The following is a 16374-nucleotide window of genomic DNA, read 5'->3' as shown; positions in this document are numbered from 1 at the left end:
CTACCTACCTACCCACCCACCTACCTACCTACCCACCCACCTATCTACCCACCCACCTACCTACCTACCCACCTACCTACCCACCTACCCACCTACCTACCTACCCACCTACCCACCCACCTACCTGTATACCTACCCACCTACCTACCTACCCACCTACCTACCCACCCACCTACCTGTCTACCTACCCACCTACCTACCTACCCACCCACCTACCTACCTACCCACCTACCTACCCACCTACCGACCTACCTACCTACCTACCTACCCACCCACCTACCTATCTACCTACCTACCCACTTACCTACCTACCTACCCACCCACCTACCTACCTACCTACCCACCTACCTACCTACCTACCCACCTACCTACCCACCCACCCACCTACCTACCTACCTACCACCTACCCACCTACCTACCTACCCACCCACCTATCTACCCACCCACCTACCTACCTACCCACCTACCTACCCACCTACCCACCCACCTACCTACCTACCTACCTACCCACCCACCTATCTACCCACCCACTTACCTATCCACCTACCCACCTACCTACCTACCCACCCACCTACCTGTCTACCTACCCACCTACCTACCTACCTACCCACCTACCCACCTACCTACCTACCTACTCACCCACCTACCTATCTACCTACCTACCCACCTACCTACCTACCCACCCACCCACCTACCTACCTACCTACCCACCTTCCTACCTACCTACCCACCTACCTACCCACCCACCCACCTACCTACCTACCTACCTACCCACCTACCTACCCACCCACCCACCTACCTACCTACCTACCCACCTACCCACCTACCTACACACCCACCCATCTACCTACCTACCCACCTACCCACCTACCCACCTACCTACTCACCTACTTACCTACATACCTACCTACCTACCTACCCACCTACCTACCTACCCACCTATCTACCTACCTACCCACCTACCTACCTACCCACCCACCTATCTACCCACCCACCTACCTACCCACCTACCCACCCACCCACCTACCCACCTACCTACCTACCCACCCACCTACCTACCCACCCACCTACCTACCCACCTACCTACCTACCCACCCACCTACCTACCTACCCACCTACCTACCCACCAACCTACCTACCTACCCCTTTCCACCACCTGGACCTTTAAGCCTTCCCCTATCACAGAGGCACCCCAAATCCACCTCAGAAATTCTAAGGCAGGGGGAGGGGAGGCAGAGAGAAGCCTTCTAGGACCTCAGTTTTGTTTTATTTTATTTTATTTTTTTTGTTTGTTTGTTTGGTTGGTTTGATTTGGTTTTGTTTTCAGCTGCAAACTCAGCTGTATGACTAGACTATCCAACATGGTCTATACCCACATTTATGTAAAACGAAATAATATTAAAAGTTCGGGCCCACATGTGGAGTTTCCAGCAGCCATGGGTAATTGGAGGTTACAGTTTAGGGTAGGACAGGGCAGGGCATCACCATCATCTCGTAAACCCCATCTACCTGGGGAAGCCTCGGGTCAGGGGCTCCTGGGATCAGCCACAGCATCACCTGTTGCCATGAGAAATTCAGGTTCCCAGTTCTAGCCCGCCTCCTGGGTGAGAAACTCTGGAGTGACTTTCGGCTGTGCTCCAGGAGGCTCTGGTCTAGAGATTCCAGGCCTTGCAGTGTCTGTCCCCTGAGCACCAACAGTGGTACAGGCTTGTAATCACAGCTACTCAACAGGTTGAGGCATCACAAGTTCAAGGCTAGCCTGGGCAACTTAGCAAAACCCTGCTTCAAAATGAAAAATGCCAAAAAGTCTGGAGATGCAGCTTAGTGACAGTGGCAATCTCAACTCATTGCCCAAGTGGGCCAGAGCAGGACTGTGGCCCTGGAAAGTCCGGAGCTATGGCTGCACCTGCTGGAACCGTGCTGGCAGTGACCACTCCATCACCTCCCTCCCCGTCAGACCTCCCAGGCTCAGCCAGGCTGGATTCTCACTCTTTGAGAAAAGATGCAGATCTACACCCTGTGCCGTACTGGGGCACAAACGCACCATGGAAGAGCCTCCGGGCACTAGAGTAGGAATGGGCATCGGGTGACTTTAGAATTTCTTAGGCAGGTGGCATAATGATCAAGAGGCAATGGTGTGCAGTGTGTATGAGCGGCCTGCCCACATGCTGCAGACCACATTGCCTGCCAGGTCTCCCACCCAGACATCTAGGGAACTCAGAGCTATGCCTTCCTTACGGGCTCAGGGTCCCAGACCGAAGCTAGATTTGTTACTTCCTGGCTGGCAACTTGGCTGAGCCATGGAACCTCTACTCAGCTTCTGTTCCCTCAGCCCATGAAATCTAAATGAGGCTAGTGCCAGTCTGTGAAGAATTAAACACCCCCACCCCTGCCTATAAAGGTGCCTGACTCACCCGAAGCACCCAGAATGGCTTTAATATTATTCTATACACGAAGAAGTTGGCCTACTTTGTAGACCTTCTATTCAGCATAGAAAACCTGCCTTTTCTCTCTATTCTTTGGCCCCAAGTTCTCCTGTCGTTCTTTGTCCCAGATTTCCCTTAGTATGTGAGTGCCCCCTTGGGTTCTCCAGGCCTATTTGGGAATCAAAGAGTCAGATGGTTCTGTGATGGGGGACATCACAAGGGAAGCGTCTGCAGAGTGATGGTCTCCCGAAATGGCCTTGCAAACTTGGGTGGTCTGGCTATGACTCAGCAGCTCAGCTTTCTCCATGTGTGTGAACAGGGACTGGACTTGCAGACGTTCCACCAGGGCTGAGATCCATGAGGCCTGTGAATTGCCAAGCTCACAAAGGCCTTCATTCCGGACTCAGTTTACCACCTTTGGTCCCATGATCTTGCACAAACAGTGCTCTCCCCAGGTTTTTTGTTTTGTCTTGTTATTTTTTTTTTCAACTGGGTCAAAGGGAAAAGAGCACACAGCGAATGTGCCTTGAGCTCCCAGGGACCTGAGAGGAAGCCATTCTCACAGATCCCAGGCTGGCCTTTTTCAAGCGTTTCTTAGGACTGCTTTTTGCACTGGGAGAATCCAATCCTGGGATTCCCACCAGGCTCCTGCTCCCAGAGGCCCTAGAGGCCCTTTACCAGAGACTTCGCCTTTGTTGTTCCCACCGGCCCACGTCTCTCCCCTCCTCAGCCGTCTCAATAAGCTTCCATTCTTTAAGAGGATGCTATCATTCTCTTCTCTCACTGACTCCCCCTCCCCAAACACTCATCTGGCCCTTCCTTTGTCCTTCCTGTCCCCTGCAGCCGTGGGCATCCAGATGCAAGCGGACTACCTCCAGCACCAGTTCTGGGCAGCCGTGCAACAGGTAGGGTGACTGGGGGCCCAAAAGCGGGAAGAGGATTCAACATGCCATCCATAGAGAAGGACTGTCCCCACAACCTGGCCCATTCCCACAGGAGACACCCCCATTCTCTCTCTGCCTCTCCTGACCTTTCCTGAACCCTGCATATTTGGTCTTTTCCCTCTTTCACCCCAGTGCTCTGTCCCTGATCAGACCCAAGGCAAAGGGTAAAACAGGACCATTTCTGTCACCCCCAAACCATCTTAGCCTTGTCTGCTATTGAGTAAGGCAGGGCTTCACTTGGCTCCTCCCTCCTAGGCCCAGACCTCAGGCTGTCCAGGCTCCAGGGAACTTTCTCTTGCTCTTGTACACACACACACACACACACACACACACACACACCAGGAGCCTTCACTGTCCTAGCCAGAGTCCTCCTCACGGTAAAAAGCTTCTTCTGCTCCTTCACTCGCAGCTTCCAGGTCTCTTGCCTTGGGCACAGGCAGTTGCACAGCGAAGGGCGTAGAGATGAAGGGGGACAATAAGAACCCATCCATCCTATGAAAGCCCCAGTGCCATGCAGGTGGCCCACGCTCTCAGAAGAGCACAGCCTGCTGCTCAGTGCCCTGTTGCTGAGACACACCCATACATGTACACGTGCCCGGTACACAAGCATGCTCTCATACACCTCCACAGTATAATCTGCACATAAAATAGGCACTCCCCAAATGTCCCACACAGGATGTAGATACAGACACACTTAGCACAGACAGACCCTCCACATACAAGACAGTCCATGTGTATCATATACAAGACACTGTATATAGATACTTCATATCTGTAGCACACTGCACATATACAGGCATGCACCTGCACACAGAACATACATACCACATGTATACCACACCAAAAAATGTGTTCAAATACTGCACATACACACCACACATAAGCCTACCTGTAACACATACGCACTGTACTAATATAAGCACATACCTCACACTTGACACCACGTATAGGCACATGCATACAAGCGTGCACTTACATCCACAAAGGTACACAGGGTTCACAGTGTCACCTCTTCCTTCCAGTGCAACACCGTAGAGGGACCGTGCCTGAAGAGCTGCCAGGACACTGTAAGTTCTTCCCAAGAGCGCAGGTGTAGTTCAGTGTCCTGTGTCTCTCTGGGGACTACTTCTTTCCCAATGTCCCCTTCCTGACCCTGATGGCAGGGTTCCGCCCTCCTCCTGGCTATGACCTCCTGTCCTGACCTCTCCTCCAGGATCTGGACTGCTTTGTCATAGACAACAATGGCTTCATCCTGATCTCAGAGAGACCACAAGAGGTGAGTGACCGAGGAGCTGGAGCAGGAGGAAGTCTAGACCTCAGCGGCTACTTCAGCCAAAGAGGCAAAGGCTGGGTGAGGCCTTCCTTCCACTTTGATGCAAATCTTGGGAGAAGTTGTTTCCCCAATCCAAGGAGATAAAAGCAAGATTCTAAACACCATCCAAATGCAAATAAAAAAAAAAAAAGCGCCCTTTTTAACTGTAACTAAGCTGCTGGCCTCTCTTGGAGGTGCTGAAAGGAAGTACCACAGGAGATGAAGGAGCTACTCCATGAGAGCACTGCTCTAAGAGAGCCTAGCCACCGTGTGCCCTGCCCCTCTCCCACACAACCATCAGGGACTTCTGAGCCCTAAGTACTCTGCTGCCTGCATCTTGCCTCTGTCCATACTCCCACCCCATGGTAGACAGGGTGGTATCCAGGGAAACTGTCTCTGCCTCTGTCCTCCCCTCTGACTACTTGATTCTAGCCACTAAGCCAGGGCACCCGTAGGCTAACAAGGGCATGGGGACCATCCTTGCGTCACACAGCAGCCTGCCTTCCCTCCAGCCACCTACTCAGGCAAAAGAGGAAGCCACGATGGTAATTCTATATCTGCTCAGCCACAGATCAGTCCCTAAAATTAGCCAGGAATTATACTTTAAAAGAAGCCTGTTCAGCCTGGAGCTTAACCTGAGCACAGCCACCTGAACCAGCTCCGTGACACAAGCCCACAGCTCTGCCAGAGTCGCCAACAGGAAGGTGTGTGTTCTGTTCAGCAAGATCTGTGCCTCAGTTTCTTCCTCCTGAAGACCAGAGGCTGGGCCACCTGATGTCAGGGCTAAACCCCAAGCTGGAGGGCTCCGGGTGCCTGGATATTGGCAGAGTTGCAGGATCATAGCTGACACTGACTAGGGCCATGGTCAGGGTAGTCTCTGCCCCCCAAACCTACGCTGTAGCCTCTCACACGTGGGGCTGAGTATCCATGGAAACGGTCAGACCGCCACAGGAAGTAGAGCTGAGGATCAAGAGACTGGGCACAGATAGAAGGTAGAGAGAAGGGAACCAAAGGACTGTGGAACTGGTACCCCAGGGACAGTTGTCTCCCTCTCCCTCTTTTTCCTCTCACTCCCTCCTCCCCCTTCTCTCCTTCTTTGTTTTCTTGTTTTTTTCTGGGGGTGGGGAGATGGTGAGATAGGGTTTCTCTGTATAGTCCTGGCTGACCTAGAACTCACTCTAGGCCGCCTGCCTCTGCCTCTCGGGTGCTTTAAAGGCATGTGCCGTCACTGGCTAGGCATGCGGTTCTTAAGTAGTGAGCAGCAAAAGCTGAGAAACGGAAGCTACTTTCACTGTTTCCTCCTAATGGAAAAACTGAGTTGTCCATTAGGACACTGACAAACTCTGGCCAATCATTAGTCCTGGCACCTGAGTGTTGGTTTAGCCTCCCCACCCCCTTTTCCCAGCCACCTGTGGCTGAAGAAGCCCAAGGACAACAGGGTGTCTCAGTCACCTGAACCCTAGTCCCACTACCATATGACCATGACTGGCTGCTGTGAACCTAAGGAGCAGCAGAGGGAGTCAGGTGCTTTGATCAGGCAAGGTAAGATGATAACCAGCCCCACGAGTGTGCCAGAGTGGGCCCATGGAAGAGCAGAGAGCATTGGCTGGGGGGTGGAGGGGCTCAGCTTTGTGAGTTGGTGGCCTCTGGTAACCACTGAGCAAGAGCTCTGATGGCAATGGAGCCAAGCTGAGGTACGGGACGCATGAGGGAGCAGGCACTGTCTCAACAGGATCCGCTATGCATACTGAACCATCTCATGTAATCTTCATGAGCTTGAAATATTAATGGCCTTTTGATTTTCTTCCCCAACCATTCGTAAAGCCAAAGGGCCATTCTTTGATCAAGAACCCACGTAAGGCCCAAATAGACCAAACGGAGTTCTCAGCCCTAGCCTGCCAATCTTTGCTCCCCAGCCCAGTACACCTAAGACAAGCAGCCAAGGTAGGGTTAGCTCAGGGAAGGAGACCCCAGGGTCCCCATCCTACCTAGAGCATTTCTACTGGTAAGCTCATGAATTATAATCCCAGGATATTGCAGAATAATCAGTTCGTTCTGAGATTTATATTTGATGCAACATACATTTTCATTCTCTATTTTAAGTAGTCAGCTTATGTGCCTTCGTTTTCTCAAGCGCTGTGTTATCTTCTGTTTCTCATAGACTTACAAGCTAATCCAAATCCTTTATTAAGAGTATAAGTGAACTAGTTTCTAGAGGCTTCTGCCAGCTCCAACAGCTCCCCCCTCAACACACACACACACACACACACACACACACACACACCTCCAATGAACAACCATGTGCAGGGCTTGTGTGGTGGTATGGGGTAGAGATAGATCACTGCAGATCTTGTTTCCTGGGGATAGTTGGTGAACTTAAGCCAATTTTGTCTGGGGGACAGAGGGAAGGTACCCAGTGGCCACTCTGAGTCCTTCAATACCCTGTCTAGGTTGCTCTATCACAACTCAAGAGTTCACTCGCTCGATGCCCTGGGTTGGGTCTCATAGGGTCACAGCCAGTCCTGCACGTCTCTGGAAGCCAAGGATCAGAACTGACCCCTGGGTTAGCTCTAGGGCTGTGTCAAGACTGGACCTGCAGCTCCTTGACAGGGCTCAGTATCTCTCTCCTCATCTGGACTTGTCTGGGATAAGCTGTAAACTGAGCTGTGCTAGATCCATAGGCCTGGGACTCAGACCAATCTGAATACACAGCACACAGATGGGTGTTTGACAGGCAGTCACACAGGAGGCAAGGGAGCCCTACACTGGGACAACCCCCACAGGAATCAACTGACATCTAAATTCTTTCCTGCCTAAGTCATCCGCTGGACTCCATGCTCCAGGGCAGATCTCATAAGACCTTGACTCTATCCCAAACTCCTATCAAACTAAATGCAGACAACCCTGGGCCTTTGGATCTTCCAAAGTTCCACCAGCATGTGGGCTGTGCTATATGTATGGCTGAGCTCTGGTTGGGGATTCCACGGGAGGCCAGTGTGTAGCACTTGTTAAATCCGGGTCCTGATGTGAGAAGAAACCCAAAATCCACACTGGAACCTTCCCTTTGCAGGTCCAGAATTTCTATCTGAGGCACTTCTCCATTTGGATAAACACCAACAGTAAATGTATCTGTTAGGAAAGGTGTTCTCAAGGTGGCATCATAGCTAGGGGAACTCTTGCCCATTTCCCAAACTGGAGGGCAACAGTCCCTACTACAGTCTTCTCACTTTAAGTGGATTCCCAGAAGTCTTCATTTGGGCTTTACACCATTTCATTGGCCAGCCCTTAGTACAAAGGTTTCTGGGAAATGTAGTCTATTGTGGACAACATTGCTAACACTATCACAGTCAAACTCCCTTACTAAAGGAGGGAGAGTGGGCATTTCCTGCTGAAATGTTCGGTGTTCTAGGACATAGGGTTTTGTTTGCAGAGGCAGAAGTATTTTTCAGGGTCCCAGATATGCTTTCTTACTGTCAGACCTCCCTCCTCAGAACTGGGCATTTAAACAATGGGGTTGGTGATGAATAAGCCTACAGTTAAGGAAGAGAATGGGGTGGGCTTACAGGAATTTGGGCCAGCACCCTGCTTCCCTGCCTAAAGGCCACTAAGTTTAAGGTCTCTCTCTCTCTCTCTCTCTCTCTCTCTCTCTCTCTCTCTCTCTCTCTCTCTCTCTCTCTCTCTCTCTCTCACACACACACACACACACACACACCTCCAATGACAACTATAATCAGGGCCTGTGTGGTGCTATGGGGTAGAGACATGTTTCTGTAGAGATCTTGATATCTGGTGATGGGAGAGGAAACAGATACAGTCACTGGAATAGCAAAGAGCAAACCCAAGCGAGCAGAATCATCCACACTGCAGGGGCAGTGACAACTCCAGGAGCCTCAGAGGATGCTGGGCAATAGCTGCACTTGACCCAAGATACTGACTGATTACATCTCTGTCTTAGCCAGGGTTTCACTGCTGTGAGCAGACACTGTGACCAAGGCAACTCTTATAAGGACTTTTAATTGGGGCTGGCTTACAGGTTCAGAGGTTCAGTCCATTATCATTAAGGCAGGAGAATGGCAGCATCCAGGCAGGTATGGTGCAGGAGGATCTGAGAGTTCTACATCTTCTCTGAAGGCCTCTAGGACAAGACTGGCTTCCAGGCAGCTAGAATGAAAGGATACAGGTCTTAAAGCCCACAGCACAGTGACACACTTCCTCCAGTGAAGCTGCACCTTCAAATAGTGCCACTCCCTGGGCCAAGCATATGCAAACAACCACAAACACAAAGGAAGGAGTGGGTTTGTTGTTGTTGTTGTTGTTGGTGGTGGTGGTGGTGGTAGTGGTGTGTGTGTGTGTGTGTGTGTGTGTGTGTGTGTGTGTGTATTATTTTGGGGGTGGGGTGGGGTGGCATAGATAATACTTGCCCAAATCCAAGCTGTCTGAGATTATTTTGGCAACAAACCTAGGGGCAGGGCAGGGAAGAGCAAAGAAGGTAGGGATGCCGAAAGACAGCCAGAGCCCAAGAGGTGACAGACAAGCATAAGCAGATATAGATTCAGAAATGCAATAAATGCAGAGGAGAAACAACATGGAGGGGAATGCCAGGCCTCCCACCCTCCTTGGCTGAAGAGGCAAGTGTGAGTGAAGCCCATGAAAGAACTTGTCAAAAACTGCCTTTGACATCACACACTACCACCACCACCATCACCAGTACCATCACCACCATCACCACCACCACCACCACCACCACCATCACCACCACCACCACCACCACCACCACCACCACCACCACCACCACCATCACAACCACCACCACCATCATCACCATCACCACCACCACCACTATCATCACCACCATCACCACCACCACCACCATCACCAATACCATCACCACCACCACCACCACCATCACCACCACCACCACCATCACCACCACCACCACCATCACAACCACCACCACCATCATCACCATCACCACCACCACCACTATCATCACCACCATCACCACCACCACCACCATCACCAGTACCATCACCACCACCACCACCACCATCACCACCTCCACCACCATCACCACCACCACCACTATCATCACCACCACAACCACCACCACTGCCATCACCACCACCACCAACAACAACAAAAAAAGCACATCCAACAAACAAGGTCCACAAACTCATCTTCTTAAAAGTGATGACTCATTTGGACTGTTTGAAGACACTCTGTACTGTTTTGGGTTTTATCTGGGGGGAGAGTTGTGGGGTTGTCTTCTGGTTAGGGCATTTTAGTTGTTTTGTTTTGAGCACCCTCGGAGCTGACATCACAGCCACCTGCAGATGACATGATTTAGAAAGCATCGCAGCAGGCGAGGGCTGCTGGGAAGTAGAGAGGATTGCATGAAGGAGTGTCGAGTTCATGGAAGAGTGTCTGCAGAGGCAGCCTGTGGTAGCTCTAGTTCCCCCTCACAGATGGGAAGACTTCTTGGGGAAGCGGATGGTGCTCTCATGATGCAGCTTCTCAGTATGGGGGTGTTCAGCCGGTAAGTGGACCGCCGCTCCCCCTGGTCCTCAGATAGCCCTCAGTCTGACCTCAGAAGCCCCCAGATGGGAACCAGGGACTGAAACTAATCAGTGTAAGAATGTGTGGACATCTCCAGCCTCAGCTCAGTGCTCTAAGGAAAACCACAGGCTAAAAACAGCATGCTGAAAACCATCTAAACATGGGCATGCCTTCCTGAGGGCTGGCTTCTGCTTCACTGTCCTAACCTGGGTGCCCTCGTGCGTCCCAGTCAGCATAAGCTGCGCTGTTAAGGCCTGCAGGCCAGGGCACACATGGAACGGCTTTGTCGTTGACACAGTTTCCTTCTGCATTCCAGTGTAACCATGTATGACTACCAAGCCATGTGCAAGCCCCCAGATCATCACCACAGTGCAGCCGAATCCCTGATCAGTGTGAGTGGCCCTCCAGACCTCTCCTCTACCCTGTCCTCGAGAATGTCACCTGGTCCTGTTCTCATCCAGCCTCAGGCTACTCTAGACTCTGTCCTGATGCTGCTCACCCCTCCCCCGGGGCTGAGGGTCTGTCTTGTCCTAGGGGGCAACACTGCTAAGATAGTGGCCCAGACACTAAGAGCATCCTTACCTCCCAGTCTGATGTTAAGACATTCATGGGTCCTCATCACCGGCCCACCAGAGATGGGAAAGGACCAGGCACCTAAAGGGTTTGTCAAAGCCCACTGCGGGGTGTCTGACCTACAAAAGGCCCTTGCGCAGGGTGGCTGACATGCAGGAGGAGCACTCTGCTTTGGTGCTCCCTCTGCGGAGACGGGCAGGTGGGATCTGGAGAGTGGCTCTTACAGGACATCACCTGGTACTTCCCTGAAGTAGTTCTGCTCTCCTCCAGCCTCTTTCTGCCTTCCTGATGGTGGCCAGGTGGCTACTGCATGAATGTCTGCTGTGAGTAGGGGTTAGATGAAGAATCGCCCACACCAGGGAATAGGTTGGGGGGCAGGGAGGGAGGGGTCCCTACACCTGGAAACTGGATCATGAGGCTAGGATCAAAGGAGAGGGCTCCCTGTAGATGGGGCATGAATCTTGGGTTGGGGGTGGGGTTCCAGGTGAAGATAATTCCCTTTGTGGGAGGACTGGGCCATGACTGGGATGACAGGTAGAAGACTCCCTCGAATTATAAACTTGAGCATGAGGACATCCTTAAAACAGGCAGCCAATGGCCCAGAAGATAACCTGGCTCCCCGGCCAAGGGAAGAGGGAGGCCTGCAACCCCACCCCATCCCTTCCTTCACTCATGCCCTCGTGCAGAAAGACAGGTTTCTGCAGGTGGCAGCTAGATGCAGTGGCCGGAGAGCCACACATGCCAGCCTCTGTGATGGTGTTATCCTGCAGGTTCCTGTTAGAGTGGAGCGCCTGGGGATCTTGGCAGGACAAAGGGTCAGAGGGTAAGTGTGAGGAGGCAGTTGTGTGCAGCACTCATTGGGAAGCTTTTGTCTGGGGTCAGTGACCGCAGGGTGGGTGTTGAAATGTTCCTGTTCATAATCTCATCTTATCCATCACCTCCCCCTCACTCCTGGCTCCCTCGCCTCTGTATGTGACGTCACATCACCTCCGGACACATTTGCTCGCTCCGTGTGACATCATCACTGCCCTATAACATCACCACTGCCCTATGACATCATCACTGCCCTATGACATCATCCTGCCCTCATGTGATGCTGTGCCTCTCCTGTGCCATGTCCAACCCTGTGGTGGGTTCATGCCCTGGGCAGCCAAAGCTGTCTTCCATCACTGTAAGTAGTTCTGACTGGAAGGGCCTACCTTATCCCAGTGCACCAGGGAGCTGCACGGGCTTGCCTTTAAGCCTGTGTCCAGGGAGTGAGCACAAACAAGCTAAGTTTCTTATCCTAGGACACTCCTTGATTTGGGGGAGGCAGGTCCTTGGGCTGGCAGCTCCTGGATTTGGTCACCTTCATGATTCCTGGCTGTGGTGGGAAGTCTCCAGCAGTTCTCACAGGGCCTGACCTGAACAGTGACAGAAGCCAGAGTTACAGTCTGCTCACTGTAGGCTCAGGGTGCAGTCAGACATGCTCCTCCCACCTGCATGCTCTGTGAGTCCCTTCCTCAGGGTAGCCAGGAGACCTGCAGGAAGCCACCTGGTCCTGCCACTGGTGACTCTGACCAGCACTGGAATGTCCTCTCCAGTGACAGGGAAATAGCTCAACTTTAAGCTTGGTAGGAAAAGAGCCACGTTCTGAGGCTTCCAGCCTCTGACTCCGAAGGTCCTGGTGCGCAGCATGAGCAGGAAGGGAAGCCAGCTGAGCCAGCTGCTTTTCTAGCCCACAGGAACTGTCTAGCCTGAAGCCTGCCTCCCTTCTTAGCCTCACTGTCTGAGGGATGCTCTGGGTCCAGGCACAGAGACCTGTGACTCTCCTTCTCACCCCTTTTGTGACCTTGGAAAAGCAGTGTCATGTTTGCACCCCCATTTCCAGGTGCTTAAAGTGGTTATTGCTGCCTTCCTTCCCTATCTTCTTTGCTGCTGGGCTGTAAGGGGCAAAGTGTGCTGATGCTTTGGGACCCCAGTGCCTCACTGTGCCCACAGATGCTCCGGAGATAAATCCCAGAGGCCCTGAGAAGGGCAACACAGCAGCTCAGCAGGGCCTCCACCCTCCACAGCAGTGCACCATTTTCAGAGTGCTGGTCGGCTTTATCCCTGATCCTTGTAGCAAATTAAAGGATGTCACCCTTATAGATGGGCTTCCTAAGGCCTTTGTGGTGTGTGATAACCCTCCTCACACTCCTCTGTTACCCATAGCCCACAAGCACAAGAAGCAGGACCTGCTGCACCCCTGCGACACAGAGTATCCAGTGTTCGTGCACCAGACAGCCATCCAGGAGGCCAATGGGATCATCGAGTGTGGGGTCTGCCAGAAGTAAGTGTCTCGGCAGCCACCGAGCCCAGCCAGCAGCTTCTTGCCCCCGGCACCCACAGAAAGGTCTCCTCAGTATCCCAATCTTCAGTGCAGCAAAAACCCAGACTCAGGCAGAGGGGAGGGGAGTGGGTATGAACAGTTTGGTTGTCTGCTTTAAGAGACACTGGGACAAGGGTCTAGAGGCCAATTCCCATGAGTCTGAGGCCACGAGGTCTCTCTTGGAAACCCCTACGGACTCACTTTCCTTCTGCTTAGGCTAGACCGGCCACAGCAAGCTGGCCTTAAACACTTACTCAACAGGCCAAGAAAGAGGCCTGTACACAGCAGGAACGATGTGCAGGTCTGAAGTGTTCTCAGCAAAAGCCCAGTGTAGGATTGGGGGCCTTGGTTAGAGCTGGAGCATCACCAGCCCCTGCCTACAATCTCTAAGCAGGACCAGTCAGGCTAGCTCCTGGGTACAAGTCCCTAGCGTCATACAGACTGACTTGGAAGGCTAAGCTTACTGACTTCCCACCCCAAACTTGGGAGACACCAACCCAGGAAGACAGAAACTCCAGGGAGCTCCCTCAGCCAATCTTGCAGTTTACTGGGACCACCAGGATGTCTAGGAAACCACAGACCTATGCCAACTATTTTGTAGCCCCAGATTCTGGCATTAGACAGATCTAGGTTTCTGCCTCTTTATCATGTGTAACATCTTAAGTGCATAATCCTTCCGGGGATCAGCATGATTGGCGTGCTTACTCAGGCTGGAAGAAACCATCAAGGGGGTAGTAGAGAATCAGAGCTTCCCAGCAGACAGACTTGACTCTGCCCTTACCTTTTCCACCTCTACTGCAACCACAGGCAGGCTGACCTCTTCCAGCCTGTTTTGTCCTCTAAACAATGGGAACTACACCAAGTTCACATAATAGCGTAATGGCCACATGTGAGTTTATATGTGTGCTCTGTACCTGTGTGTGTCTAATATCACCCACCCCAATACAAAAATGCCTGGTGATATAACCTTCTCAGCTGTGTGTCTAACACCTACCTACCCAGCACATAAAGACCTTTCCCTACCCCCCAAGCTATATATAGGAGCATTCTGCCACCTTGTGGCCAAGCCAAGAACTGCAAATTCTCTGGCTCTCAGAGATAATATGCCTGTTTGACAGGAAATGATCTTTGTGTGCATGTTAGTGACAGCTCCTTCATCACCTCCTCCAGGCTATTGGGAACGGAGGGGTGGCATTGTAAAGGCTTGTGTAAAAATACTGGGCTATTGATCTCAATATTCCTGTGCCTGTACATCCTTCCCGGTGCCCCAGAAGGTCTCTCCCCAGAGACCCACTGCCCTCTCTGCTGCAGGACATTCGTGATGCAACAGATTCCCAGCAGCAACCTGCTCCTGCTAGTGACAGACCGCACCTGTGACTGCAGCGCCTACTCTCCCATCCTCCAGGAGGCCACAGAAGTCAAATATATCCTTCCCACCCTCCAAGGGGAAGGGGGTGGCTGAGAGATCATGGAGTAGCTCAGATTTGGGGTGCAGAGTCCTGCTTCTCACTGTCCTCCCTTGTTTACAGCACCATGATGGGGGAAGGGAGCTGCCCATCCCACACCCGCTTGCAGGGCCGCCAACCCCACAGATCTTGACCTCTAGAATCTCTGGAACTGTGGAGAGTTGTTCCTTGACAGTGAGCTCTGCACATAATGCCTCCGTCAAGTGTGACAGGATGCGCTCCCAGAAGCCCCGGAGACGACCAGGCTCCTGCCATGCCTTCCATCCAGAGGTGCGGGCTATGAACTAAGAGACGCAGCCTTTGCCCCCTAATTTTGTTCTGTGTGTTACTTCTTGGGACAGGGATGTTTCTGGACTCTGATGACACAGCTGTATGTGTCCATCATGCTAGGAGACCCCCCCCCCGCCCCTGCATTCACAATTATGGTGTGTGATACGCAAAATAAGGGGCAGTGTGCAAGCAAGCAAGGGAATTCCAGGTTAGTTGCAGGGGGTGGGGGAGTTGGGGGAGCAAAGGAAAGCAGAGAGAAAGGGGAAAGAACAAGAGCATCTGTACTTCCGGGGCCTGGGGCACAGTAAGCTTCCCTTTACATCCTTACTCCTGCTACCCCACCGCCACTCACCATAACTTAGTGACAGCAGTGACTGGTATTTATTAGCCTCTAAGCTAGGGACCTTAGTACCCAGTCTCAGCTAGGTGTGGCTGCCACAGACTACCTCCCTAGAGGTGCTCCTAGAGATAATGGCTACTCCACACAGTTATGAGAGGAAGGCCCTAAAGATATAAGCAGACAGTCTCTACTGTCCCTAAACGGTTGAAGAAAGGCAGCTTTCTCCTCCTCTTTGAAACCTTGCCATCTCCTAGGTTCTTATTTTGTCTGTGTGTGTCCATGTTGTTCACGCTGGCCCTTGGGTTGGGAGGACCACCTCTCTCCTAATGCCCCTTACCTCTGGCTTTCCAGGAGAATGCCCAGGACTGTGGCGGCGCTTCAGACACTCTGCCTTCACCCCCTCTGCTCCTGATATCACTGTGGGCCTGGCTGATTCCGCCCCAGCTTCTGTGGTGACTCCATCCCATCTGACTTTCACAGAAGTCCTCACAGGACATTCTACAAAGTTTTCCCAGCTCACAGCTACAGGGTTTCTCCTTGGTTTCAGTCCTGGGCTACAAGTCTCTGCCTCTTAGAGATTGCTAGAGGGATTCCCAAGGCTCTTCAAAGAGCTGGTTATCAGCCACTTCTGTTCGTCTCAAATGAAGGACAGACATTAGTTACTCCTGTTTACCAAAGGGTCACCTGTTTCCCAGACTGGTCCCCTGCAGATCTGAGGAGTTCTGGGGGCTGGAATTGAGCAGTGAGGCCCATGCAGAGGCTGTGGCATGAATATGCTTGCCACCAAAAGAAGGGTACTTTTATCCATTACAGATAGTGCAAAGGAAAGACAGGCAGGAGAGATAGGAAGACTAGGAAAGGGACCAGAAGAGGAGGGAAGAAATGGAAAGGAAGCTGGGCCTGGTGATGCACACCTTTAATCCCAGCACAGAAACAATAGGAACACAGTAGACAGTCCTGCCAACTGTCATCAGCCCACTACCACTGAAGAATCCCAACCTTTTACACTAATTACCTGAAGGAGAGTGAGGAGGGGGATGGGGGGATTTGGAGGGAAGGGAAGAGATGTTGTAAGTACAGTCTCAGAAATGAAAAGCTATTAGGATGAGCTCCCCAGCTGCTGCACTGGGCATCAGT

The 16374-nt window shown here is 52.1% G+C and overlaps 1 protein-coding gene across 1 annotated transcript in view; it reads left to right on the top strand.

The window, feature by feature from the left end:
• Positions 1-15693, top strand: part of CACNA2D4 (calcium voltage-gated channel auxiliary subunit alpha2delta 4) — a gene marked incomplete at both ends in the record, with an annotated part of 113907 nt that extends 98214 nt beyond the window's left edge. The window contains 12 exons of the mRNA XM_080914776.1: positions 3270-3331; positions 4393-4437; positions 4584-4646; positions 10148-10218; positions 10555-10630; positions 11082-11134; positions 11582-11634; positions 11962-11982; positions 13005-13122; positions 14473-14615; positions 14803-14897; positions 15589-15693. Coding sequence (XP_080770902.1) covers positions 3270-3331; positions 4393-4437; positions 4584-4646; positions 10148-10218; positions 10555-10630; positions 11082-11134; positions 11582-11634; positions 11962-11982; positions 13005-13122; positions 14473-14615; positions 14803-14897; positions 15589-15693 — 905 coding nt within the window. The remainder of the gene's footprint in view (positions 1-3269; positions 3332-4392; positions 4438-4583; positions 4647-10147; positions 10219-10554; positions 10631-11081; positions 11135-11581; positions 11635-11961; positions 11983-13004; positions 13123-14472; positions 14616-14802; positions 14898-15588) is intronic.
• Positions 15694-16374: the final 681 nt, after the last annotated feature.

Source organism: Micromys minutus (genome assembly GCF_963924665.1).
Source record: "Micromys minutus genome assembly, chromosome: 3".
Classification (NCBI taxonomy): domain Eukaryota; kingdom Metazoa; phylum Chordata; class Mammalia; order Rodentia; family Muridae; genus Micromys; species Micromys minutus.
This window is presented reverse-complemented; position numbering and strand designations above follow the sequence as displayed.